This window comes from Anas acuta, chromosome 13 (assembly GCF_963932015.1).
Source record: "Anas acuta chromosome 13, bAnaAcu1.1, whole genome shotgun sequence".
NCBI lineage: Eukaryota > Metazoa > Chordata > Aves > Anseriformes > Anatidae > Anas > Anas acuta.
This window is the reverse complement of record NC_088991.1, coordinates 7,015,969-7,043,311: the sequence shown is the minus strand read 5'-3', so window position 1 is coordinate 7,043,311 and position 27,343 is coordinate 7,015,969. Positions and strand designations below refer to the sequence as shown.

Genomic DNA, 27,343 nt, shown 5'->3' with positions numbered 1-27,343 from the left:
TTCTATTTTGGTTGCATGCAAGTACTGCTTCCTCAGGGTTCACAGCTTCAGAACAGATAGAATACCTCTCGTTTGATAATTCTCTTTAGCTTTAGTTAGCATTGGAGGTTAAATGTAAGTCAGAATAAAATGCTACTTATTCAGATATAGTCAGAATACTAAATAAAGCCTAGAAACAAGTTAAGCAGAGTAAGATGTGTAACCATTGCAGGTTACACTTAATGGTAGAGTATTTCCTTAAATGCTCCTGTGCATTTTACCCAGATTTCTGCTGGCACATTCTTAGCTGCTGAAATTCCTACACTTGTCTAGTGCACCATGTCACAAGCTGTCTGCACTACTTAGCTACTTAATAAAATTGAGCTGAGTTTGCTTTTACACTGTTTCCATACATCATAGATTTTTTTTATATGGGCAATATAATACTTACTGGGAAAGGTTTTGATGTTAGATAAGAGATGGTATCTATGTACTAGAAAGGGAAATAATTTATTTAACTGAGAAAGTCTGTTTGGCTGAGGCAATTGACATAGTTTTTTTTTTAAGTTTTTCTAAGGGTATAAATGTAATTTTCTGGTGAATTATATCCCTCTGTGTTGTTGTTTATTCAGCTAATTTTCACTGATGCATGTGGGTGGAGTACTTAATTTGCTGTCTGAACAAACAATTACTGTTTAAGTCCAAAACTGACTCCCTTATTCTCTCCCCCATTTAGATTTTGATCCTGCTCTTGGGATGATGACTGGGATCCCTCCAATCAACCCCATGATGCCAGGCTTGGGAATAGTCCCTCCTCCCATTCCTCCAGATATGCCTGCTGTGAAGGAGATCATTCACTGCAAAAGCTGCACTCTCTTCCCACCTAACCCACGTAAGTGTCTATTTATGTTTTATCTTCTTTCTATCTGTATATGAATATGTGTGTGTATAAAAATATGTATGTAAAAATGTGAGAATATGAGAGAAGAGCCCTTGCACTGCCTGGACATAGCTGCTGTGGGGTGAGTCACCATGCTCAAAAGCATGATGCTGAAAAACAGGTGACAGAGCTGCAGGAAAAATCTGCTTTTGTCCTTGAGTGTTTGTAATTTCAATAAATAGTGTTTACAGTTCAGTTAGATTAATAAGGATTGCGATGGAAAATATTTCAGTCCCCAGAACTGGAAACTACACAGCTGAATAGTGGTGGGACATAAGTGCCATCTGCAATATTAATACCTCTTGTCTGCTGGGGAAAGTGTTCCTTGGCCTTATCCCATGCTTGCAGCCCCATATGCCTCTGGGGGAGCGTTTCTGTTGCAGTTTTTTTCTGCCACGTGCTGGTGCACATGCATTAGTGTGAAGACATGCTCATGAGCTCTGTCTCCCGATCCTGAAAAATCTAAATAACAGGTGATTTCTGATCTCAGTGGTTTTGTCTCACGGAATTAAAGGAATGTTTCCTCATTTTTTTAGGGTTCAGAAAAAAAGTCATTGATGCTAATGCTGTGGTTGTTTTGCTTTCCACAGCTATGGCTGATTCAGAAAATAAAGCATGTTTGACAAATAATGTTCAGTGTGGACTGCATGCTGCAACAGAAACTCAAGAGCAGCCTTAACAAAAACTGCAGTTACCCAGCTGTGTTCCACATGAGCACGGTGGGAGCCTGAGATAGTGAGCTCTAGCTGGTGTTCTGCAGGAATCTGCCTTCTAATGCACAGTAGACCTTAAATCCCCATAATGCTTACCATCTGGGCTCCATTGGCTGTCTTCCTCATCAGAAAAAAATGAGGAGCAGACTTCCTTTTTTTCCCCTGAGATTTGTTACAGGGCTATCACGATTGTGGATTCCATCTGGATAACTTGAAATTGTTCTTGAACCTCACTGAACATCTAATGACAGCTTTCAGCACTTCTTAGTGGAGGCTACCATGTTGGCATGTACTATAATGGGTGTATCAGATTCCTCTTCCTATTAGTGTTGCTCCTGAGGAAGGAGCTTTCCTACCTGACTTCTTTCTGTGCTCCTTATTCTGTAGGGGGAATCAAAGAATGTTCCTGCTGGGAACATGTCATTCTTGTTTTCTGAGTTCTAACCTAAATCACGTAGATAATTACATAAACATCACTTTTATAGGTGGTATCGATCTGTGTGTGCAGGTGTAGCTCGAGTAGGTAAGTGTGAAATGTGTACAGCTGCAGTACAGAGTTTACATGTAGTTGAGTTTTGCCAAATGATGGTGTGAAGCTAGTTCCTAGTCTGCTAATTAGTAATAAAGTGTTGTGGCCATGAGAGTCTGTTAGAGCTTTTAAGAGTGCTAAGTCCAGCAGCCAGCTGGGTGGTAACCTGGAGCTGGTCAGTATTTTGCCAAATACCACAGTGAGACCTGTTGCTGCTCTGGGGAGAGTGGGCTTACATTTTTTGCCAGAAAGCAACCTCAGACCATGTCTTTATGTAAAAATAAAATGCAGGTCTGCATCTTTCTGAGTGTTTTGGTGGCCTCTCTTTCTGGGGTCTAGGTTGCAATCTTACATATTCAAACATTTTTCCTCTGCTAAAGCTAGTTATCACATGAGGGAGGATATCATAATGAGCAGATCACTTTCTTCAAGCTTCTGTAATTAATGTTTCTTGAGTTTGGCTTGCATTCCTGCTTGTAGGCTTTATAATGCTTCCTTTTGTTGTATATGTAATGAAAAACATGAACTGTGCAAGCTGCTCTCAGAGTGCATCATGTACATCTTGCCATAATTTTGTATTGGGCCTACATCACATCTAAAACACTGCCGAGGCTGTTTCAGATTTAGGAGGGACCTTCTCAATACTGGGTACTCCTGTTAGACATGGAGCAAAGCTTGGTATGTTCCATGGAAGTGCACAGCACACTTGGACACCTAGGAGACTGGGAGGACAAGGCTGTACTTACAAAGGGCACATTGGGCAAATGTTCCTCAACACCTTAACTGTATTAATTACACCAGTGATCAGCTCTGCCTCCCCACTGGAAAGAACATATGAACTCCATGGGGATGTTTTATTCTCCTTTGATCTTTTTGACTGGTGCTGGGGCCTTGGTCACTCCTTGTTACGTGACCGTCTGCAGTGCAATCAGTGTTTGACTTGAAAAATCAGAAACGTGACCTAATGTGATTAACGTCATCCACAGAGCACTGTTGAGCTGTGGCACTGCAGTGCTGTAATCTTACTCTGAGCAGACCAGTAGCAGTGGGAGGTTGTTGGCAGTTGAGCAAGGACATAGTTCTTGGCCTAATCAAGATTCAGGAATGCATCTCACGTTTGCAGGAGCCTGTACCTGCTGTCAGCAAAGTTCATGTCAAGATGTAACAGTTGCTTTTGAATCCTCCTTGCTTGTAGCCAGCTTAGCAGGAGCAGAGGTTGCAGATCTACCACAGCATTATCAGTGGGATGCTGCTTGTACTGCTTCATTTATCACTTCACTAAACTGACTCTGATTCGAACAGGAAGGTGCTGTTGCAGAGGGAGAGGGCAGGTCTTAGAAGTCTTAGTTTTCCCTTCGAAGAAAATAGGAAAAATACTGAACACTCAGTAGTGTAGCCATTCTGATGTGCTTGTCATGAGACTGGATTTCCCACACAAGGTACTTATTTGCAAGATGTGTGAAATGAGTTAACAGCTTTTAATGGCCCCTTTGTCACCCTGTGGTTGGAATGGGGCACCTCCACTTGGTTCACGTTACTGGGGTTGGCAGGAGCTGCACATGATCACGTTCCCTTTTTCTGCTTTCTGCGGTGGGTACCAACATATGGCAGAGCCTGGCGTGAGCCCTCATGTTAATGCAAGCAACTTGGCAGCAAGCACTCCCCCAGTCTTCCTGAGATTGCTGTGTGCCAGGTAGCCAGAGCTTTGCCTGCAAGCAGGGCTTTGCTTGCCTTGTTTTCAGAGAAGGTGCCAGATCCTGTGAGCTGTGCTTACTGCCAGACCAGCAGCAAGAGAGAAGCACACCCAGTAAAGCATCAACAATAAATTTTCAAGTAGAAAAATAAACAAAAGTTATGAACTGGGAGAGAGAAGTATGAAGTGCAATCTCAGGCATACTTCTGCCCTGAGCCTGTGTAGCTCAGCCACAGTGTTGGGGCCCTGCAGAAGTCTGTGGGGCTGTTTCAGGCAGGAGAGCTTTGATATTCTTGATTGGAAAAAGAGGAATTCACCTAATCTTTTCAGAAAAATGATGTTCCCTGGAAATATGATGCTAACTATGTGGAGAAGATGCAGATTTTTTTTTTAGCTGCATGTCACTATATAATTCACAAGAAGGTGCCACCAGATGGCACCCAAATCTGATGGGCTCCCAGGAGTGAGAGTCTGTGATGTTCCTGTGCCCAGCATTTTAAGTAAAACTCTGGTAATGCCTAGTCTTGTGATATATCAATTAGTATACCATTCCCTCAAAACAAAGAACAAAAAAAAGAGAAAACTAACATCTCACTGTCCTGGAAACAGCTTTTTATTTGTAAGTAATGCAGAAAGTCAGCAGTGTTCAAGGATCATCCTACTGTGGATGGATGAAAAGCTGACAGTTCCCTCACTGTCTGGGCAGTGCCTGTCCGTAAGAGACCACAGCAGGGTAATTAAGCACAGCACTGATTATCTTACCTATCCCAAGCATACCTGTCCCTTAGCACACTGGCCACAGTCCAGTACCATACACGTTATTCAACCAATAAATCATTGAATGTTGTTCAAGGCTTTAGTCTTGCATCTCAGCATCCAGTGAAAGATACCTAAATAAAAATACTATTGGATTTGGGGATTACAGTGTAGGCAACTGAAGGTTGTTTCAAAACAATCCACAGCGCTTTGCAAGGCTTTCCCTGACTGCAGAAATCCTGCCAGCACACTCTCAGGGCACAGATTTTACAGCCTGCAGTATAGCTTTAGAATCCTCTGTACATGTTTTCTACTTATTCTGTATGTTTGGACAGTCCCTGAAGCTGTGTTTGTGTAACACCTCCTGTGATAACTTTTTGAGGTCCTAGCTGCTGCTCAAGTTTTATGATAGGAACCAGTGAGCCTTAGGCAAAGTGTTTGGAGAGCTTCACCCTCCTGAGATCTTTTGTTTGGAAACAGGATGGTAAATGTGTTTGCTCTTGTGGAGCACCTCACCAATGCTTGTACAACTCTTTGTTAATCAAGTCAAATACAACTAATCACACATTTGCTAGTATGATTTGCTAGTATTTGCTAATCATACATTTGAAGGAATCCAGGACCCCTGTTAGGGCACATGGGCAAATGAATAGGAAGTGTTCTGACAAACCTAACCTCTTTTCCTTCTGTTGCTGTTTTCAGATCTCCCCCCTCCAGCAACAAGAGAGAGGCCCCCAGGCTGTAAGACCGTGTTTGTTGGAGGACTGCCAGAAAATGGGACTGAGCAGATCATTATGGAAGTGTTTGAACAGTGTGGAGAAGTCATAGCTATTCGGAAGAGTAAGAAGAATTTCTGTCATATCCGCTTTGCTGAGGAATTCATGGTGGACAAAGCACTTTATCTTTCTGGTAGGTGTATTTTTGTCTGTTACGGCAGCTTAAAATTCTGGGCTATGGATGTAATGATGTCTCTATAATTACAATGAAAGGCTTTGTTTGTTGCCGTTGGAAGATTTGTCTCATGTCGTGTCAGTTCATGTCTTTTTGTGCTATTGCTGCAATTCTGCTTAAATATCTGAAAGCTGTGCCTGATAGGAAAGATAGCAATGCTTTGTTACCTTGGGTGCTCTGCAAAATATTGGGATGAGGTACAATCAGAGCCCATCCCCATCTTACTTGGGTAAATGTCCAGTAAATTCTATAGAGGAAGCTGAGTGTTTCTTTAAAAGTTTGCAGTAGCTCTCATTTCCCTGTGAATTCATAGACTCACAGAATGGCTTAGGGTGGAAGGGACCTTAACGATCAGCTATGCAGGGACAGGGACACCTCCCAGCACCTTGTGCTGTTGGCCCTAAAGCTGAATGCAGGGCTTCATGTGGGTTCTCACAAGAGCAGAGCAGAGGGGGACAATCCCCTCCCTCGCCCTGCTGGCCACGCTGCTTTTGGTGCAGCCCAGGGCACAGTTGGCTTTCTGGGCTGCAAGTGCACATTGCCAGCTCATGTTGGTCTTGTCAACCAACACCCCCAGGTTCTTCTCATCAGGGCTGCTCTCAATCCATTCTCCACCCAGCCTGTGTTTGGGCTTGGGATTGCCCCAATTTTTTTTGATTCACCTCCCTGTCTATCTAGCCCATATTTTAACAGCCTCTCTCTGAGAATCACCTCCAGAGTTCAACTTCCAGAGTCACTCTGTGCACTAAGCTCTTCAATAAACTCTTCTGTTCAGGGACTTGCTGGCTTTGTGGGAGTCGCAGGTGGGTCCTGCTAGGTTTATGGAGCCTGAGATACTGCCCTGTGCGAGCCACCTGTCTTACCTGAACGCTGTTGTTATCACCACCAGGCTATCGCATCAGGCTGGGCTCCAGCACTGACAAGAAGGACACTGGGCGCCTGCATGTGGATTTTGCACAGGCTCGGGATGACCTGTATGAGTGGGAATGTAAGCAGCGGATGCTGGCAAGAGAGGAGCGCCATCGTAGGAGGCTGGAAGAGGAACGCTTCCGCCCGCCCTCCCCACCTCCTGTCGTCCATTACTCTGACCACGAGTGCAGCATCATTGCTGAGAAACTAAAAGGTAGGTGGTTGTGTGGGCATGCACGTGTCTGCACAGGTACTGAGGTAGGGAGTTGTATTCTCCAGTGGTATTCTTACAGAACTGAGGTGGTGGTGTAGTTTTGTAACTTTCCTCGTGCTTCACATTGCATGTTAAAGTTTACACAAAGAAAGCTGGTGGTGATTACTTATAATAGTAAGAAAACAGAAAATATAGGGGGAAAATGCTGTTGGACTGTTACAGAGATGGATTTAAAAATCTCATCACTTATATTCTGGAAGAGGTGGCATAGACTTCCCTTTTGCGACCCTGGAACAGCTAATACAAGGATGTGTGCTGCTGGACTTTTTTTGTTTTAATATCAAGAATACATCTCTTTCTCCCCATCTGCAGTTGTGGCAGCTGCCACATTTGTTGTGTATTTCTTTATCATCTACCCTCATCTAATTTACTGGCTCTGTGATGATCCTGATTTTTTAGTGTTTAATATAATTTAATTAACTGCCTGGGCTGAAGTTTATATTTGTTGGTCTTTACTAGAATATGAATTTTGGCAGTGAGACAGGATGGATAATACTTTTTTTTTTTTTTGCTTTCCCAAGAAAGACCATTCAAACTGAGCCCTCAGGCTGCACACAAGCTGCTCAGTGTTCCCTGTGGCTTCTGAGTATAAACAGAAGATTCTTATAAGCCTTACTGCACCAGTGCGTCTCCTGTGCCTAGCTCTCAGCTCCGTGCCATGAGCTGCTCTCCCAGCTATCTCTTTTTCAGAATTGTCTTTTTGTAAAAACGAAGGTATATTTTAGTACAATGGTTTCTTCCAAAATTTATTTATGTTAAAATGACTGGCCCAAGTCCCAAGACCTTTTATGAAGCCTAAACCCAATCTGTGGCCTGACTCTTCCAGTGAGAGAATATTTGCTGTCATGAAAGAATATGTCTAAATAGGCATATGGAGTTTTCCAGTAGGTTGTTAGCAGTTGATTTTCTCCTCTTTTTGTGCCTCAAAAGACAATTTGCTGTCAGCTTGGTATTAGACTTACATTCCTTTGTGTAGTCTTGTGTTTGGATAATACTGTGCTTTCAAGAATCCAGATTTGCCACTATAAATTGACCTTTGAAAGAGAGTAGTTCAGTGACATCAGGGAAAGGATCTGAAATCTATACAGGCAACCTTGCACTTCCATGGTCTAAAGATGTCCTTTCTTGCTGCAGATGACGCAAAGTTCTCAGAAGCTGTACAGACCTTGCTAACCTGGATAGAGCGTGGAGAAGTGAACAGAAGGACTGCGAACAACTTCTACTCTATGATTCAGTCAGCCAACAGCCACATTCGCAGACTGGTAAATGAGAAGGCAGCTCATGAGAAGGAGATGGAAGAAGCTAAAGAGAAATTCAAACTTGCTCTCTCAGGGATTCTGGTTCAGTGTGAGTAGTATTTTTGCACTGAATGTTGGTTGTCTGTTCTTGTAGAGAAGACGCTTAATTTCTAGAGTCTGATGAGGTCATACTGAAAAAGTTCCAGGAAAAAGAAATGGCAATCCTTTTTACTCAGCTACAGTTAATTTATAAGCATATGTCATTAACTTATTAGAACTTTCTTGTGGAACTTTTCATTGACGTCAGAGCCCACATCTTGGGGGAGGAGAGCATGAATTCCTAATTTTTTTCCTCTTTTAATTATAGTCTATTAGAAATTCTATCATCTTTTCAACATTGCACTTCTGTATACAGACAAGGTAAGTTCCTGGTAATCTGATGCCTCAGCGAAATGTACAGGATTTATTCACCAAAGGTAGGATGCAGTAGAGTGTTCTCAACACTCTGTTCTCAGTCACAATGTAAGAAGTTAGTGTAAACGTGTTGCAGAGTAGAATTTTGAACCTGGGTCTTTCAAGTCCCAGTACTTTATTAAATCATGAAATCAAGGAAGAGTCATTGGGTCTATTCCAGAATGTGATTTATAACAGTTCCTCAAACCACTCATTGCCTCTTACACATCCCTTCTTTAAGTAAGTCTGATTATTTTAAGAGTACTTTTTCCATAACTGTACTAAGTCTCCTTGAGCCCCTTGGCTAGCATATGAACAGTATTAATTTTGGTTTTATATTCAGTAATTTTGTCTGTTACTTACCTGACACTTGATTTTTATTTTATTTTTTTATTTCTTTTTAAATTCTGTAAAAAATATGGGCATGTGGTCCAGAAGACAATACAGTAAGCACTGCACAGTAAGTAGTAATAGACAGCAGCATGCAACTCATCTCTACAAAACACCTAGTGGTATCTGAGACACTTCCAGATTTATTAGTTAATCTAAATAGCAGAGAGATGATTTTATTTCATTAGAGTTATGCCTACTACAAGATTACATTTGTGGGGGAAAAAAAAACAGCTAGGTGTGCTTTCTGCTGTTGGGTGAATTCTCATCCTAGGAGAGGCACTTCATATTTCCAAAATACCTCTGCAAATTTTTTAGAAAAATATTTTAGAAGGAAACCTAAGGAAACAAAATATTTTAGGAGGAAACCTAAGGAAACAAAATATTTTAGGAGGAAACCTAAGGAAACAAAATATTTTAGGAGGAAACCTAAGGAAACAAAAAAGTTGATGGCTGATGGATTGGATGCAGTGCTCAGGCTGGTGCAGTGTTCTTTAGGACTGGACCCCTTGGGCGAAAGAACATCCAAAGTGCTAGCTTTCACAGTTGTGAGAGGAAATGTTAGAGAGCGCATGCTACCTAGGCGTATCTGTTGCACTAACAAGCAGTGTTGCTCAGTGTGTTTGAGTGTTTTGTTTTTTCAGTGCAACACCTGCCTTCATTTTTTCCACTTGAGTGCAGATGAAGTTTTCCCAGTTGATTGTGGCCTGGTGAAGTCCATACTTTCCTTTCCAGGCACAGAGTCCTGAGCATGGCTTCAGCACAGTACAGTGTTATGACAAAAGGTTAGCCAAACCACCTGCCTGATTCCACTCTTTTACTCCTTTACTCCTTTGTTCGCCCTCTCTGGATGATATTCTGGCCTGATTTGACTGCTGATTTGATACTACAGTCGAGCAGATAGTGGCCGTGTACCATTCTGCCTCCAAACAAAAGGCTTGGGACCATTTCACGAAAGCTCAGCGTAAGAACATCAGCGTGTGGTGCAAACAAGCAGAGGTTGGTAATTTTCTATTGTGTTAGATTCTGCAGCCAGTCTCTTTCATGTCAGGATATTGATTTTATGTTTGCACAATGCTCACATGGGTAATGACGTCTTAATTCACAGTGTAAGATGGGAATTACTCAGTCGTCTCTTGTGTTGCAGGTAATAAATTTGCTCATTGTACTTCTGATACTAGAAGCAATATATTGATCTGTATGTCAATTGAAGTTGTGAAAATAATAATAAATATAGATCTGTTTTCTACTGTTTTTAATGTTAAAGCAAGAAGTATTTCTAGAGAGATACTAAAGAAAACAAGTATCATCACTGAGATCAGCTTTTTTCACGTTTTTCTTGGAAGATTTGAGAGATTGAAATAATTGCAGCTGGTCAGTCTTGAAAACTTAAGGCAAGATGTTCTCATATTCATATATTTATGTCATGCAGCAACATTGTTAGTGAAAAAAGGATTTAAAAATGGTGGCAAGGGTGGGGATAATGGAAGAAGGATTGTTACTCAAACTGCTGTTCCTGCAAGAGGAAGAATAGTCTTCAGTCCCTTATCTGATCTTCTGTGATTCAGATACAACATCAGAAAAAGTAAACCTAAGATAAAGAAAGATTGTCTCTGCAAAGTGATGATTTTGTCAGATATTTTTCCTGGAGTCTGAGATGAAATATATGCTGCCTTCTGTCACCTGTGTAGTAGGGATGTCCCATTGCTTGGCTGCACCTGGCAGTGGAGCACATCTTGATGCTCTGTGTCCGGCCTGAGGAAGGCTGGAGGAGATTGTTATGCTCCTGGGAATGTGGAGGGCTTCCAAGAGGAACAGAAGAGCCCCATGGTAGGTTAGAGCTCTTCTTCCATAGAGTCTCATTTTTGTGTTCCTTCCTAAGAAAGGCTAATGCTCAAAGTGGTAACCGAAGTATTGTCACCTTGGGGTATGAATAGTTTTGAAAGAAAAAGCAAGAAGTTGTATTTTTCTTGCTCATTAACCTTTTTAAGTTGGATGAGGCTTGAATCAGTTTTTACTTCTGGCAGCACACAGATGTCTTCTAAGTGGTAGGAAAAAGCAAACGACAACAAAACAAAAACCTGCTATGAAAATTACCTGCCTTTTAAAGTAACCCTGCTGTGTTTAGATAGCAATTTTTTATTCACTGTGAAAACACCAGCAATTTAGAGATGATGTTGTCATTTATGTTTTGAAAATTTGGCAAAGCATATGCTTTCTCATCTCAGCATGACCTTAAGATGATTTACAGCCCAGTTGGTTTCCAGTGTTCCCCAAACCATGCTGAGAATACCAGCCTGAATGCATGAGGTAGCATCCTTGGCTGAGGGACTTGGGAGTTGGATGTTTAGCACTGTTGTCTAAGTGTTCCCATGACAGATGTGTAAATAGGTGATGGTGTCTTGTCTCCATACACTGCTGAGTAGTCAGGTTTGGGTGAGAAATCCTAGTCCGCTTGATGGCTTTGGATTTTCTTCTTTCTTTGATTTGTTTTTGTTGCTTGGAAGGCAAAGGTTGCTGACTGCTGGACCTCATTGCATGACTTCTCGGAGCCCTGTGCAGTCATTAGTGGATTTATCCTCTTGAGATGGAGATAGGAGAGATAGTGAATAAAGAAGCGTTTGCCTGATGTTGCCCAATAATTCTCTGGAAGACCAGATGTTTTGACTCCCTGTTGTGGATCAGACTCAGTATTTCTAGCAGTATTTTCTCAGTATTTCTAGTTTGTCTGCATAGATTAGGTAGAACTGAAAGTCTGGAGACACTTCATGACACCCACCCTGGTGCAGGCCGTGGTAAAAGGTGTGCATTTTGAAGTGTTTGTTTATTCACAGTAAAAAGAACTCAAATATATAAGCAGTAAAATAGCAATTAAAGAGGAAGGATAGCTTTTTAACCGCAGCTTCTTGTTCAGTTGCTCTTTCAGTGTGACGTTGGAATCCTGTTCTGCAGTGTTGTGGTGTCTGTCGCGGAGGTCTCTCCTGGTGGAGCACCAAGCCAGAGAGCACATAAATTCTACTCAGATCCCAGGAGCGTGCCAGTCTAGGCACGTAGCTTTCTGCAGGACACTTCTGCACCTTTCATGCACTTTGGATCTTGCTGAATGTTGTAGAACAGAACTCGTATGTTGATTTCTTTCAGGCATTTGAAGGTTAGGCTGTACTAAAGTCCTCTGTGTGGTTAGAGCACCCCAGTGCTATGTAGTGTGTTGTGAGGGATATGGAAGGAACGACTTCCATCATCACTTCTTTACTGATAATGTTCAGAACAGGGAAGAAACGGCACACAAATATTTTAAATATTTTTTAAAATACTCTGTTTTTTTGTATTAAAAAGCTACAGTATTAAATGAGTTCACTGATTATGTGAGGTAGCTACAACTCCGCAAGAACACTGTAGTTACCAGCCATGACCTGTGATAGCTCCAGAGCTGTTCTGTAGCTTATCACCGGATCCTCATGAAGTCCTAAACCCATCTCAGACCTGTGTGGATCTGCCTGGCCTTGTTTCAGCATAAAGCAAAACAGCTTTGCTTAAACCACCTCTGAAAATGTTACTCTGTGTTTTCAGTCTTAACTGTATTAAGATCACATCTTTTTTTAACTAAGCCTGTAATAATGAGCGTCTAAGGAGAAAGCTTTTATTCTCTAAAGGATGATAATTTCTGTGAAAGATGTGTGTTTACTCTAGGGCATGTGAAAGAAGTAGATGAGTGTATGCTTTCATATAGGACAGATTTTGCAGGGTTGCTTTGGTGAAATGGTGCTTAATCCAGCACTCTCAGGTGCAAGTGCAAAGCACTTGTGACATACATCATCCTTATTTTCTAGTGAAGTCAAATTTAATATTTAATAACCATTGATATTCCAATTTATATGTAATATTAGCAACAGAAGAAGTGCATCAAGTATCTGATTAAACCTCTCTACGCATATCCCATCTGCCATGCATAAATAAACGATAGATCTGAGCTAAGAACATGATTTGTCTGCCAAGCAGAAACATGATAAAGTTTTCTATTTGGGTTCTGTTTATTTCTGTGAGGAACATTCCTATGACTTCTAAGATTTGTCTTCCACACTACTCATGCACTGTGGGTAGTACAGAATTAGTGACACAATATCTTCTCTGTACATTCTCCTTACAAGACTATAACACCGTAGAAATTGTATACTAAAGGAGAATTGTCTGGGGATGTGGACATATCCATCTCCTTGCTGCTCTTCACTCATCATCATATGGGATGTTGGAGAATAAATTATGATAATTTTCAGTAAGGTCGAGCAATCATTTATTTATTTATGTGGATAGAGATCAGGAAATTCACAACAATGAGACTGATCAGTGGAAAAGATCACAGCCTTTATTTGCTGGGAGGTTAAGCAGCAACTGTTTAACAATTCCTTGGTTATTAAAAGGAGTGTATTAAAGAATGTAGCTCACTGAACAGACTAAGTTTTTGTAGGAGAGAGGCTCTTTAAAAGGAAGTGCACTTAACCAGCCTGTGTTTGAGCAATGGGATTGGGCTTGATTCTTTTCCCCTGCTTGGCACCAGGGAAACCACAGTTGCACTGCTTTGCCCCCCTCTCTTGTCTCCAGCCGCCCATATGAGAAAGATGACAGTGAATCAGTGGCAGCCCAGCAGGTATCTGCCAGGATTTTGAGGGAGCTGGGCTTTTGTAACCTGGGGAAGAAGAAGCTGAAGGGCCCCCACCAGCAGCTTTCCACTGTTTAAGGTGGAATGGCCTGAAGCTGCAACAAGGATGGATATCAGGAGACAGTTCTTCACCCAGAGGTGGTCGGGGACTGGGACAGGCTCCCCAGGGAAGTAAGTGGTCCTGGCACTGAGCCTGCTGGAGTTCATGAAGCATTTGGACAACACTTGATCTGGGATTGCAGGGAACACTTCTTTGAACAGGGCAGGGATTAATTTAGATACTTTGGGGGGGACTGCTTACAGCATAAATCTTCCTGTGGTTCTGTGTTTTTCTGATGTATTGAGTTCCTTATTACAAACTGAGAAAACAAGTTTATTCCAAAAAAGCCAGAAGTCATCTTTCACTGTAAAGATCTTGTAACATCAAATGTAAATTTGATCTAGGCAAAGTTGACAAGTTGGTGGTAACTGTTTATCCAGAAGTCATTTGTGACGGTGGGGTAGGTATTTGCAGGCCACCTTTCATGATAGCTGCAACCTGAGAAAAATGTGAATATCTGTAGAGCTGGATAATATTCCACTTGGGTAAAAAAAAAATTACAAAAAAAAACAAACAGGTGATTGATCCTCCACAATGACTGTTTTCCTGGGAATTTTGCATCTGTGAACCTCCCCATGAGACTGCACTTCTGAGACTTCCTTTCCAAACCCCACTTAGTCAATCCTTTCTTAGCAGATGTAAAGGAGGAGCTAGTGTTTTGTTTTATACCAAAAAAAAGATAGTTGGAGAGTCTTGATTCAGGTTATGCCTCCTCTTTGAGCCCTAGCACTTCTGTTTTGTGCTTGCCTGAGATTGCTTGCCGTGACTGGGGTGGGAGCGCTCTCTCCATTTGGAGTGGTCTTTTGTTCCAAGGTAAGTTCTCCCAGTGTGAAGAGGCAGTGAGACCAGTGGTGAGGCCTCTTGCAGAGACGCTTGCTACTAGGCTCAGCTTTCTTTCCCTTATCAGGGTCTTTTCTTGAAGGAAGGTGGACCCCTAATATGCATCTTCTTGCTACAGCTTTTGTTGGAATTAATCCTGTGGGTGATAGCATCAGAGGAAAGCCCAGGGCAGGCAGCAGGTGTTTTGGAACTGCAGCCAGCCCTGTCCCTCATGCTTTGGTCTGCCTTGTTCTTACCCTCTTCCCATTGCAGTCTCCAAGGTATCCACACACCCAAACTGAAAGGATGTGCATTTCACCTGTTGGCTGAGCTTGGTTGAGGTGTGTTTGGTGCTAGCAAGCAGAGTTTTTGAAAGCTTCAGGCCATTAGAGTAAAATCTGCAAAGAGCTGAACATTGATTTTATTTCAAAAGTAGGTCTTCTGTGTCTTTTCTCCTACAGCTGTTTCTGGGATGTGTAATCTGAGTGAAGTTTGGGTAAGCTGACATCAGGTAGGGAGACTTGGCCAGCTGTGCTAGCCTCTAGTGAGTATTTTTGGCACCTCTGTTGTCTTGAATACTGGCCATTGCTTTCTGAATATCTCTTGTGCTGCCTTTGTGCAGGGGAGTAAGTCTGGCTAAGTATTTCCTTGTGTTGCCAACAGGGCAGTGTGGGTCTGTGCAGAGTTCTCTCCAGCCTGAGTAGGGGACAGAGCTGAGGGATGGGTGAGTTTGGCTGGCTCTGCCTGGACAAGGTGAAAGGCATGGAAAGGACACGTGAGCAGGAGCTGGGGTCTCTCAGAGGGCACTGTCGCAGTTCCTTTCTGATCCCTAAGGTGGAACAAGGCTGCGACAGAGGAGGGAGGATCTCAGCAACTGCAGGGGGAGTCACTGTGGTGCAGGCTGAGCCCTGGTAGTTGGCACAGATGCAGAAGGGAGAGAAGCTTCGAAGCTCACCAGGGTTGATATGAGTTACAAGGTGCCTGGGCAGTGTCTGGCCTCTATCTGTGTACTTGCAATTCCCTCATCTAACTGGCACGATCTCCATCTCAGGTAGGTTTTGTTGTAGCCACGCGGCTGTGTGGAGCAGGCACGCAGCACAGAGGAACAGAGTGAGGCAGCACTGTGGATCACAGCTATGATCATACTGCAGCACGACAAGGTTCATGGCACCGGGCACCCTGCAGGCCAGTGCTCAGGAAGGTGCAGAGTACGTTGTGTGGCAGGAGAAAGAAATGCCAGGGAGGTGTGTCAGGTTGCATACTGTGTATGTGAGGAGGGGATGACACTGGCTGCAAGAGAGTTGTACAGATGTCAAGCAGGGCATGTGGGGAACAAAGTTAACCAAGAAAGAACCCTGCAGACAAGGCTAGTTGCCTGCCCTGGGGTGAAGAATAGAAGGAAGGTGGAGGAATCAGTAATGCCAGTAGTGCTGACAGATTGACTCATGCTAGACATCGTTCTAGATTTAGTAGTCAGTGCCAAAAATTTCTATCGTTTCCCTTTTCTTGTATCATGGAGTTGCAGTTTGCAGACTTAGATTTCAGCATTTCTGTATCCGTCCAGTTGGTTCCTTATAATCTGTATTGAAAAAAACCTGCTTTCTGAACCTTAGGAAATCCGTAACATTCATAATGATGAGCTAATGGGTATTCGAAGAGAGGAGGAAATGGAAATGTCTGATGAAGAAATAGAAGATCCATCAGAGATGAAAGAAACAGAAGAATCAGGTAAAATCACTTTTTGCAGCTCTTACATAAAACACATGTCTCTTCAGTGGAGTCTTTTATTAGCCCCACTCAGATCTGACTGTTTATCTGCTGCTGAGGTTTAAAATTTTATGTACAGTCTCTCTAATGTGTTCTGCCTTGTATTAACCTTGTTAAACTTGTGTGTATTCATGCAAATTCTGAAGGACAAAGAAAAGGTCATAACACTGTGACAGTGCCAGGACTTTAGAAGAAACTAAGAAACCTGCTGTAGACAAGCGTGGTATTGATGGACTTCAGTATTTAAGCAGTGGATTTTATAGCTATTTATGTTGGTATCAGATGCTTTACCTTGGCTATTACTGCTGTTCTTCCAAACCCCTGATGTCTTTTTGAATTTGCTGCTATATGTTCTGTTGCAGCAAACCCTACAATCGTAGATATAAACCATACAAAATGCTCTTCCTTTTGCATTTGAAGGTTATGTTATGAGAGAGAGCAGAGGGCTGTTTCTCCCAGCCAGCTGTTATTTTACATCATTTATCGTGGCTCCATTTGGTGCCTGGCTTCTCATTCATTCCTTTCACGTAGATTTTGCATTATCGTAATGCTTGAAATACCTGTCACTTCTTGATTGTTTCTTGTCATATCCTACTTAGTTGAGGTGAAGCAGCAAGGTAACGGCTGCAGATATGTACATGAAATATTAGAATATTTGATATTTTCTACTAAGGAGTTATTCTTTGTCCAGAGCAGCTTCTTTCCTAAAGAGACATCAGGAACAGTGGTTGCAATAAATTTATTTTGTTTATTTGGGTTTGTAACTGTGTAGCTGTGAGCCACAGAGCTGTCTACACTGTGGGGAGAGCACATCGTGACTTCTTTTCCCCAACTCTGCTTTGTTCTCCAGCACTGGTGTCACAGGTGGAAGCCCTAAAAGAAGAAAATGATAGCCTGCGCTGGCAACTGGATGCCTACCGGAATGAGGTGGAACTGCTGAAACAGGAGCATGGCAAAGCAAGCAGGGATGAAGACACAACCAAAGAGCAGCAGCTGAAACTTCTCCAGCAGGCTCTGCAGGGAATGCAGCAGGTGGGCCTAGGTTTTTCTATAGCTGTGGCCTTGCTAGAAAGGCAAAGGGGCTGTCATGCAAAGCATGGGCACAAACAAAGGCATTTTGTTAATTTCAGTGGTAAATGAGAGCAACTTTCTGTCATTTCCGGTATTGCCAAAAAATAAAACAAAAATCTCAAAACAGTGATTCGATATGAGCTGATAAGAGTTGCATGAAAACAATCCATAGTTATGGATTCCTTGTGTGCTGTTTGCTTGACCACATTGTGACTTTTGAAATACTGAGTCTGTGCCTACCTTCCCTTGTAACCCTGTAAATCCTGCCTGCAAGCACAAACAACATGGGGAAATCCAAAGCTTGCTTTACTGCCATTTCTAAAGTTTACTGGATTTTCATTCTCTCAGAAACTGTAGGACGTGTTGTTCTTTGCTGTTTTCCTTATCTAAGTATCAAGTGTTTTGGGTCCCTATACACCTTAACAGTTTTGTCTCACGTATTAAGCCAGACAGATAACCAAAACACAGAGTTCGGCTAATAGTTCAGTTAAGCACGTTATTAAAATTAGAACTTGAAGAGATATTGTGAAGGTTGTGATTGTTTACTGGATGAACCTGTGGTAGGAACTAATTGCATTGGCATTTGTAACATTGGAGGTGGCAGAAGCTTTCTTTGGTCACTGTCAGCTATCCATGTGGGAGGAAATGGCAGGGGCTGCAGGACATAATAGATTTTCCTTTGTGCAGGTGTCAGGGAATAAAGGCTTCTCCATGTACCACTGCCAGGATAAGTAATCATTCTGGAAGAGCACTCTGGAGGATCTACCCTGAGGGAAAAAGATGTTCGTTTGTAAATATTAACAAATAGTGTTTTATTACAAATATTTTTTTTTTTGTAGATGAAGTAGAAAAAATATTAAAGTATTTTTCTGAGCTTGAAAGAAAGGATTAACTGAAATACCTGCGTCTGTATCCTGGTTTGACCTTGGAAGACTGTTAACCTGAAGATTTAGCCATATTAGTGTTTAATCTTCTCTCATCCTGGTGTCATGATCTTGCCCATCTCTGAAAGGCCCAGTGGTGATAGCAGTTTTCTGAGAATCGTTTTCTTCTGGCTCTGATGGGGAATCAATCATTTTTTTCCTCTGTTGCCCTTGTCAGATTCTTGATTTGTTCAGTAAGGTCTTTGTACTCACGTGCATTCAATACAGACACATTCGAGACTACAAGTTTGTTCTCAGAGCAGACCATTGTATCCACAACCACAGCCTGGTTATCCTTGATAGGAAAATCATTCTGCTGATCTCTGAGATGCGGTTTGTGATTCACTACACCATCTTTCTTCTTAGCTTTGCGTGTCAAGGGAGTGCACGATGTGTTGTGGCAGCTGCTGCAAGCATCCTGAACTGCTGGACTGATGTCGAATGTGGGAGCACTCATCACATTTTTCTGCTATGCTGAATTGTGCAAACAATAGCACAAATTTTATTAAAAGTCATGCTTTTTGTGTATGCTAATAAGCAAAGAAATTTCTTGGGTATAGAAAAGATTTCTTCTTTTTGTGTACCTAACCTTTTAATTGTTACAAATATGATCTGTCAGGTCTGCATGGAGGAGTGTTTATTCATTTTATATTCTTTAAATAATAGGAGGTGAAAGGCTATGAACTGTGTTTAACTTTTCTTTTCCAGCATCTTTTGAAAGTACAAGATGAATACAAAAAGAGAGAAGCTGAGCTAGAAAAAGTGAGAGAAGACAAACTAAAGATAGAAGCATTGCTAGAAACCCTTAAGGAGCAGGTATGTGACTTCCCAGTCCTTATTCTCAGTAGTAAATGCAGTCCTTGGATTTCATGGCCTATGGCAGGTGCAGGGAAGAACAGAGTGTAGGAGATGCCTAGACCTGGCTTAGAAGCAGTCTTTAGAAAGCTGGAAAAACTTTCTGCTTAATTGGAGGTTGCATATTAGTAGTGAACTTGCTGATTGATCCATATAGTAGCGAGAGAATCAACAGAAGCAACTGAGTTTGCTTCTGTTGCAAAAGAGTTTGAATACCAGTAATCTTCAGTGCAGGAGCTTTGGTGACTTTTTGTATCAAAGAACAAAAATAACAGACCATCATCAGTAATTGTTCCTTTTCTTAAACTCTGTGTAGCAAAGCACAGCAGACGAAGAGGACAAGGAGAGAGATGCTATTGATGGCCAAGGGAATGTAAGTCTAAGTTTCTTTTCTGCTGTCTTAGTCAGAGTATTTTACTGAGGGAAGTAGTGACACCTCATTGTAAAATGAGCAATTGTTTAGCATTTGATTTCTTCTGAAGTGTACAAGCACAGTGCATATGGACTGTCTATATATGTACAAATAAAACACATTAAACTATCCATAGCAGCTTCTGGATGGAAGAGCAGTAGGTATTTCCAATGCTCTGGTGTAGAAATGAGCTTTTGTGTGCAAGGTAATTTTTTTGCATTGTCTTTTCAACTAGTCTTCAAAAATGTGTGTTGGATTTCCAAGAGAAAGGAGGCCATGCATTTTCAGTATGACATTACTGGCTGAATTACAGTTCCTATATCAATCGGAAGCTAACTTTGTTTCCACAAAGTGCACACCATTACTTTCTCCTGCAAAAGCGAATTATAGCCTGTTTAGGCCAGGACTGTGCAGTTTCAGTCCTGTGTAATTCACAGTTACTCTAGAGTAAGAAGCTAATCAAATCCGAGGAGCCATTTAATTCTATCTTTGTTACTGGCTCATGTCCAGTTCATTTTACTAGTGACTGGAGGCTATTTCCAATTATAGCTGCCTGTATCTCTCAGACCACTGGAATTCAGGCTATAATTTAAGAATAAAAGTCAGTCATGCTTTTAGTGCAAAAACCAAGTATTTGCTTCATGTGTAGTCTTACATTTATTTGGGGGATAATAAATTATGCAAAATTCTGTTTGATTCCAGTACCACAAACTCAAGTCAAGGACGGTCTGATCCCAAATCCTTTGCATCCAATAGGCTCTTGCTTAATCATACTGCCACTGTTAAGGCATTTCAAAAATGAACATCTGTGTCTCAATTAGTCACTGCAAGACTTCCTTTCTAGTCTTTTTGTTTGGCTGTTTGAGGGGTTTGTTTGTTTTTGTGTTTTTAAGGCTCTTGCAGAGTAGACATCATACCAGTGAACCAGGGACAACGAAAGTGCATGTTATGGCATCTTACTTTTACTTTATGGGCTTTAATCTAGTTTGGTAGCTCAGACACGCAGTTTCCAACAGCAAAATGGGCATCAGTGTGTTTTGTTGGAAGCATTTTGCGGAATAAACAATAGATAAAGCAATGCAATGACTCACAGACACAGGAAGACAAAAATACAAACTCTGTCAAGTCTTACTGAGCAGCTGTAAGAGTGTGTAAGAGTGACTGCTGTGCTCTCAGTGTTTGAAATGGGTCCTCTGTGTTTGTTTTTTTTCTTCAGGAGAGCAGTATGTCCAGAGTTTGTGCATGCAGTCAGGAGAAGGAAGGTCCAGTTGAGAAGACACTGAACAATAGTCCTGTGAAGTCTGAACGAGAAGCTCTTTTAGTTGGTAAGGCCTTTTGATGGACTTGGTGACAATGTTAGAGACCGGGACTGAATGGGAGTTGCTTCAAATGGCCTCACAGCTTCCACTGGCCACCTTTTGTTCCTTGGGTTGTGCCAGTAGAGGTGGGAGTCCTCACAGCCTTTAGTCTTGGTGGTGGTCAGGGTTTCACTCGGTACATTGCTCGCATGGAAATCTTGTGCCATGCACTTTACAGTCACAACCACGGTTATTATTGAAAAATAACCTAATAACCTAACACTGCATGCTACAAATTTTCAACCAAAAGCCAGTAGCTGAAAAAAAATTTTGAAGCACTGAGTGGGAGGAACAGAAGTTCTCTTCTTGGTGGGACAAGATAGCTTCTTTCTTGTCACTCAGCCTAGTTCTCTTTGGCCATCCTTCCACATATGATTTGAGAACAACAAAAAATCATTTACTGATATTCAGATGGGTCTGTTTGTGCCAGATCACGGTCTGATGTCTGCACAGAAAAAAAGGGGACTTTAAAGGAAAGATCATAGGCACTACCTTTTACTTCAGATGATGGTCAGAACTACAAGTTAGTATTTTGGATTTACAGTTCTGCCTGTGAGCTGGAAAAGAGTCTCTGTGGGACAGGTTACAAACTTGTGTTGCTCTGTTTAACTGAATGCTGCAGGACTTGTGAGATGGGGCACACATATCACTGTTTGCTCTCCATTTGCCTTTTCCTGCTCCTTGAAGTGATACATCTGGAGCACAGTTTTCCCTCTTCTTTAGCCTTGAATCCCCACATTTATGATAACCTCTTGCTGAATTTTGATAACCTCTTGCTGAATTTTGACAAGGATCATCATGGGGCACGTTACCATTACTCAACAGGCATTGAGAGCAGTGAGGTCTGTTTGAAGTGCTAACCAATTGCATCAATTAGCTGTTGTTTCCTTTGCAGCCTATGGGCCAAACTTCACTGTATTTAAAAGCAAAAATGCCTGATAAGATCCCTGTGTTCTGTACTAGCAGTGGCAGGGAGCTGGGGTTCCTAACTAACTCTTCTCAAGAGAATGATGTTTGTGGTGTTCCTTTTTTCCAGGAATAATTTCAACATTTCTTCATGTGCACCCATTTGGAGCAAGCATAGAGTACATCTGTTCCTACCTGCAGCGCCTGGACAGCAAAGTAGGTGTACCAATATCTCCATTTCCCTGAGCAAGCCTAGGCAGCACGTTTGTGTTCTGAGTGTGTAATTTCATCCCTGGGTATGATGCTGGTTGGGAGTGAGGACTGTAAGAGCTCGTGTCCATTACCTGGAATAATTTGTTGGAAGAGGACAAGGGTAGGGGTGAACTTTCTTCATAGCTTCTGGCTTAGCCCTTATAATTAGCCCAGCTTAATGTTAACCTAAATACGGAGCTCATGTTCTTATTGTTAATGTTTGTGTGTGATCCTGCTCCTAAGTAAAGAAAACCCTTTGACACTAAGTGTATTTTGCAACAGTGAATCCCATGTTTAAAATCTGTATCTGAAATGTATTTGTGTTTATTCTGTTTGTTTACTGCCTTTGTTTCCCTTATCCTTACGACTTCCAAGATAAAAGAGAAAATAACTTGCCCCTTTCATACTGTTCATTGTACTGCTATGCCACTGTATATATTCTATCTAAATTGAACAGACTTAATGTCTTCGTGTCTTTGTGCAAAGTTTTTCCATATTTCTGATCATGTGGCTCTTCATCGACCCTTTTCTGTCTCTGTTTTGACACTTAGAAATTAAGTCATTTTTAGGAGGATGCTGTGCCTTAAACTCTGAGAGCACAAGGATTGAACCACAGCCCCTGGTACAGAGGTCTGTGCTAAGTGGAGGGATCAAGTTCTTGGTGCAGAGCTCAAAAAGGGCAATAACAAGAAGAGCACTTGTGCATTTTCCTTAGTACAAGGAGAAGCTGCTGTTTCCAGCATTGTTTCTGTGTATTGCTGGCTTCAGACTCCTTATCAGAGTAAATGGGGAGGGACTGACCTCCCCATTAGAGGGGTTGACCTGACCTCATGGCAGCCTGCAGCTCTCACGAGGAGAGCGGAAGGGCAGGCACTGAGCTCTGCTGTCTGGGGACAGCGACAGGACCCGAGGGAACGGCATGGAGCTGGGACAGGGGAGGGTCAGGCTCTGGAGGGACAGGGGGTTAGGGAAAGGTTCTGCACCCGGAGGGTGGTCGGGCACTGGGACAGGCTCCCCAGGGATGTGGTCATGGCACCGAGGCTGCTGGAGTTCATGAAGTGTTTGGTCAACACTCTCAGACATAGGGTCTGGGTTTTGGATGGTCCTATCTGGGACCAGGAGTAAAACTCTGATTCTTGTGGGTCCCTTCCTGCTCAGGATATTCTGTTACTGTGTAAAAAGTTTTGAAGGTTCTAGCAAATTGCATCTTGCAATTCTACTCTACTGATATACTTTGATCGTCTTCCTTAAAGTGCTCCATGAACAGGATACTTACCATCAGGGGAATCATCTCTTGTGCCTGGAACCTTCTCGGGCTGCTTTTGTTTATAACTTTGTGCTTAATTTTCCCCATTCTAAGCAAGTGATCAGGCTCACTCCATCCCTTTAATGACATACATAATAGTTCATCTTCTCCTGCAAGTTCTGAATTTGTCTAAGAGGCAAACAGCTACCTTTGTTTTCCTTTGGAGCTCCTAAAGGAATGCTGCCATGTATTTCATCAGACTTCTGACATTTCCTGTTTGTGATTTAAAATGTAGGAAAGTGCTTCACTTCATTGGAGATTTCTGCTTAGCAGAATTTCTGCTTAGCTTAGCAGAAAACTACAGTGAAAAGCACATCCTTTAGTCTCTGCAGTGCTCTCAGTCCTTTTTATTGCTTGCTGATGCTTGGGTAGCCTGCTAACTTCAACAGGATTTGTGTGTGTGATCTCTTAGAAGGTCTTCCCATTTCTTCTTCAGGTTACATCTTAACGTTCCTGTCTTCATTACTGTGAGAGCTTGGTATTAGTTGTGGTTTTTGTTTTTAAAGTCTACCAGGTTTAAGCCACCAGGTTAGCAGACAGTGCAGAGGTTAAAAGAGCAGTTTGGAGCCTTGAAATAATCCCAACAGAACTTCTCCAATACTGCAGTGAGCACTGCAAGTGCTGATGAGTAAAATAGATGATGGCTATCTTGGGGTGTCTCCTATCTGCTCCATGTTTTAGGTTGAACTTCTTCTTTACCAAACGCATTGCCAACCTGAGCTTGTTCTTTGTCTTAAAACTTTAAAACTGTCATTTCTACCTGATTGGAAAACAGAATGATGACCTCCCAAACACAAACCCATCTTGCAAAGCAGGTGCTCTTGATCTTTATCACATGTCAAAGGTTTTCATGCACTCGCACACTAATGAAGCCTTAAAAGTGAATATACATTCTGCTACTTCGTTTTCTCAGTGGTAAATGGTAGCCTGCCCTCTTGAAAATAAAGAACTTTTCGGCCTAGCTGAGTCCTACCTGAAAACTGTGATTCTTGCTGGCATACGGTGAAAACGAGTGAGTCAAAAGTACTTCTTTGAGAGGGTCAGAGTCAAACATGACTTTGAAGGACGGTAGGAGAAATCACTTAAGATTATCTATTGGAAAATCCAGTTATGGATTGTGTTAGACAGCATGAAGTGGGATCAGACTTGACATTACAGAATTGTTGCACTGAAACCACTGTGTTGGAGGTGGAAATGAAGAAGCAGCAGGAGACATTGCTGAGATGTGTGGTCCATACACACCAAGCTTGAAGCACAGCCCCTGAAAACTGACAGTACTGCAACAGCAGGACTACAAACTATGCAAGCTCTAAAGGGAATGAAAACCAAAAACAGTTACTGTGGTAGATCAGCAGAATATGTAGAAAGATGTCACATTCTCTGCAGTCTTGGAAAATACCCACATTTTCATCCAAAAATGTATCCTAATGTTTCACCTATCCAGCAGGTGGATGAGGTTATTGTGCAGTCAGCTCTTAACATGTGTCAGAGCAGTCTCAAACACACAACAGAAGCAAACTTGAATTGTTATTAATACAACAAATAAATTTTTAATGGTTCTGCTGCAGTAAGAAAACAGATGCAGGCAATTGAACGTAAGGTGGACACAGCCTTTGCAGTTTTTATGTCCTGAAACTTGCAGCATCTTTGAGTTTTTTTTCACTTGCTGAACTTTAATTGTATCTAGTAAGTGCCAGAACAGCCAAATTTGTTAATCAAAAGTCTCCATAAGTTCCCACTTTCCCCGATTTCTGTATGCACTAGCTGAGAACTCTATTCTCAAAGCAGTGGTAGTAGTATTTACTGTTCACTTACATAAATGCTTGGGAGTTTTTAATCCGTTATCTTGCATTTCACAGTGAAAAACATTGGACGTTCTTTTTACCCTTTATTTATTTTTTAGTATTATAGCTGCAGCCATCTCACCCCGAAGTGTGACAGTAGCACAACTCATGCCATCCCAAAGATATCACCATTAGTATTTGGACAAGAGATCTAGGGAAATCCTAGATGTCCTTTAGCAATTAAATGTGCTTGAGTTTGAATGTAACCAGTTATTTCAGGACTTTTGTAACCAAAGTATCCTCTTTTTTTAGTGAAATTTTCCTTTTGTTTTCACAGATTTGCACCACCGAAGTGGAAGTTCTCATGACCAGACTTCAAACTACGTTCAAACAGGAGCTGAGTGGGGTTGGGGCCAGTTTAGAGAAAAAATGGAAGTTTTGTGGTTTTGATGGGTTGAAAACGACTTGAGCTTCATTGAACTGACTTAACACTGAAAGCAACAGCAGGATGTGTGTGTCAAGAAAACTTAGGATGCCTCTTACCTCTGTTTATGACGATTATCTTGCACGCATGGGATAATATGTAAGTGAAACTTTAAGTCCAGAGTAGCTCTAGAAGAAACTTGAACTGCTGGAGCTTCTTTGATCAGTTATTTTGTTAAGAAGCAAAGTGCTGTTTGATACATTTTGTGTACAAAGTTCGTCTGATATTTTTAAGCCCATTGTGTTGACCACATGTTTTGCCAATGTTGTATGTGCTGTGTGTGCCTAAATCTCTCATCCTGTACCTTCTTTTTACTGGTAGGAACAGCCATAGACTGTCCACTGAAGCACCACCAACAACAAAAAAAAAACTTTCTGGTTTCTAGAACCACCCAGAGGGAAAAAAATGACATTTTTTTTAGACATTTATATGACAAAAAATGAGGTATGTTTAAACAGAAGACAACTTAGTTGGCTCGGAGTCGCTATGAGCCTAACAGTCAGATCTTTTTCAAGGCTCTTCTCTCTATTGAAGATTTAACTGTTAAGCTAATGTGAAGGCAGTGTCACTAGGAGTGTGATTATGGTGGTTTCTCTGAGGGTTTGTGCATTGCAGAATGTAATGCAGTCTGTAAATAATTTTCGATGTAGGAGGTGTATTGAATTTTCTACTGATCTGGTTAGAACAAAGGGCCTACGTCAGACCTGTATTTTTCTAACAGCTTACCATCAAATTTCTCCATCCGCTTCGTTTTTGAGACTGAGCTTCAGAAAGTGCTAGAAAACAGCACAGACTTTTCTCCTCCTGAATCTTCCCCAAGGCTGTACCTCACATTCTCAGTAAACATCAGCCTCCCCAGCCCTCTGCAGAAGGTTGGTAAGATATAGGGTAAAATGCTTTAAAAAAAAAACAAACAAAAAATCTAAAACCAACCAACCAAACAAAACCGTACCCTGTCATCAGAGAGAGCTCTGGCAGTGGATGCCTCCTGGAGCTTTCGAACCTAGTGAGAGATCTGCACGTAGCTCATTTTGGCACAGGCAGCAGAAATGGGTGGAACAAACCTTTCTGTTGGGACCAGGCTTCCCATGGGGGATGAGGGGGGAAACTACCTGCTCACTTTTGTTCCTGACACTGAAGGACTGCTACACTGGAAGCATATGAAAACCCTTTTTAATAACTCTGACTATTTGTGTCACTACAGGTGAACATTGTATTTTTAAGGAATAAACATTTTTAATGTTCAAATCTTGGCCTTGTTGCTTTTTTTTTGTTTTTTTCCTTCACCCAACTTGCATTGTCTGCTATAGGAAAGGGAGCGCTCCATCATTAAAATGAAAGGTTTGAGGCTAAGCCCTCAGTGAACATGGGGCTTCGCTGTCCTTGCAGACATCTGCTCTTCAGCTTCTGCCCCATAGTGTATCTAGACGCCAGGCTTCTTGCTGTGCACATCCTGGTCTGCTTTTGAAAAGATCAAGAGTCACTTTTTGTCACCTACCAATCATCTGGACAGGGACAGCTTTAGGTGTGAGGAAAGTTCCCAGCTTCTGGAAAGTTTCAAGTGTTGACTTTCAGAAGTGCTGGGATTTGAATCCAGCTTCCCCTATGCTGAGCTAGGCTCTTGTCCTCAAAAAAAAACAGACCTTGCAGACGAGGCACAGCTATAGTGACTAAGAGGCAGGGTAGAAGCCTGCTGCTGGTGGCCGAAGTAATCCAGGAGCAGAGAGATATGGGGTCAAATCTGGGCTGACACAGAACTTGTTAGAGAACTCAAATCTGCATGCAGGACTTGGTTTCACCTACAGCAAAATTCAGGCAGGATGC

General features: G+C 41.9%; 1 protein-coding gene across 4 annotated transcripts in view; it reads left to right on the top strand.

Annotated features, from left to right (window-relative positions):
- ENOX2 (ecto-NOX disulfide-thiol exchanger 2) overlaps positions 1-26,767 on the top strand; it is a 43,000-nt gene extending 16,233 nt beyond the window's left edge. For all 4 annotated transcript variants that reach the window (XM_068697589.1, XM_068697588.1, XM_068697587.1 and 1 more), the window contains 12 exons: positions 716-871; positions 5,313-5,519; positions 6,451-6,684; positions 7,879-8,091; positions 9,718-9,824; positions 16,015-16,129; positions 17,019-17,200; positions 18,871-18,978; positions 19,334-19,390; positions 20,646-20,754; positions 21,824-21,909; positions 25,373-26,767. In XM_068697589.1, coding sequence (XP_068553690.1) covers positions 716-871; positions 5,313-5,519; positions 6,451-6,684; positions 7,879-8,091; positions 9,718-9,824; positions 16,015-16,129; positions 17,019-17,200; positions 18,871-18,978; positions 19,334-19,390; positions 20,646-20,754; positions 21,824-21,909; positions 25,373-25,504 — 1,706 coding nt within the window. In that variant the 3' untranslated portion in view covers positions 25,505-26,767. The remainder of the gene's footprint in view (positions 1-715; positions 872-5,312; positions 5,520-6,450; positions 6,685-7,878; positions 8,092-9,717; positions 9,825-16,014; positions 16,130-17,018; positions 17,201-18,870; positions 18,979-19,333; positions 19,391-20,645; positions 20,755-21,823; positions 21,910-25,372) is intronic.
- Positions 26,768-27,343: the final 576 nt, after the last annotated feature.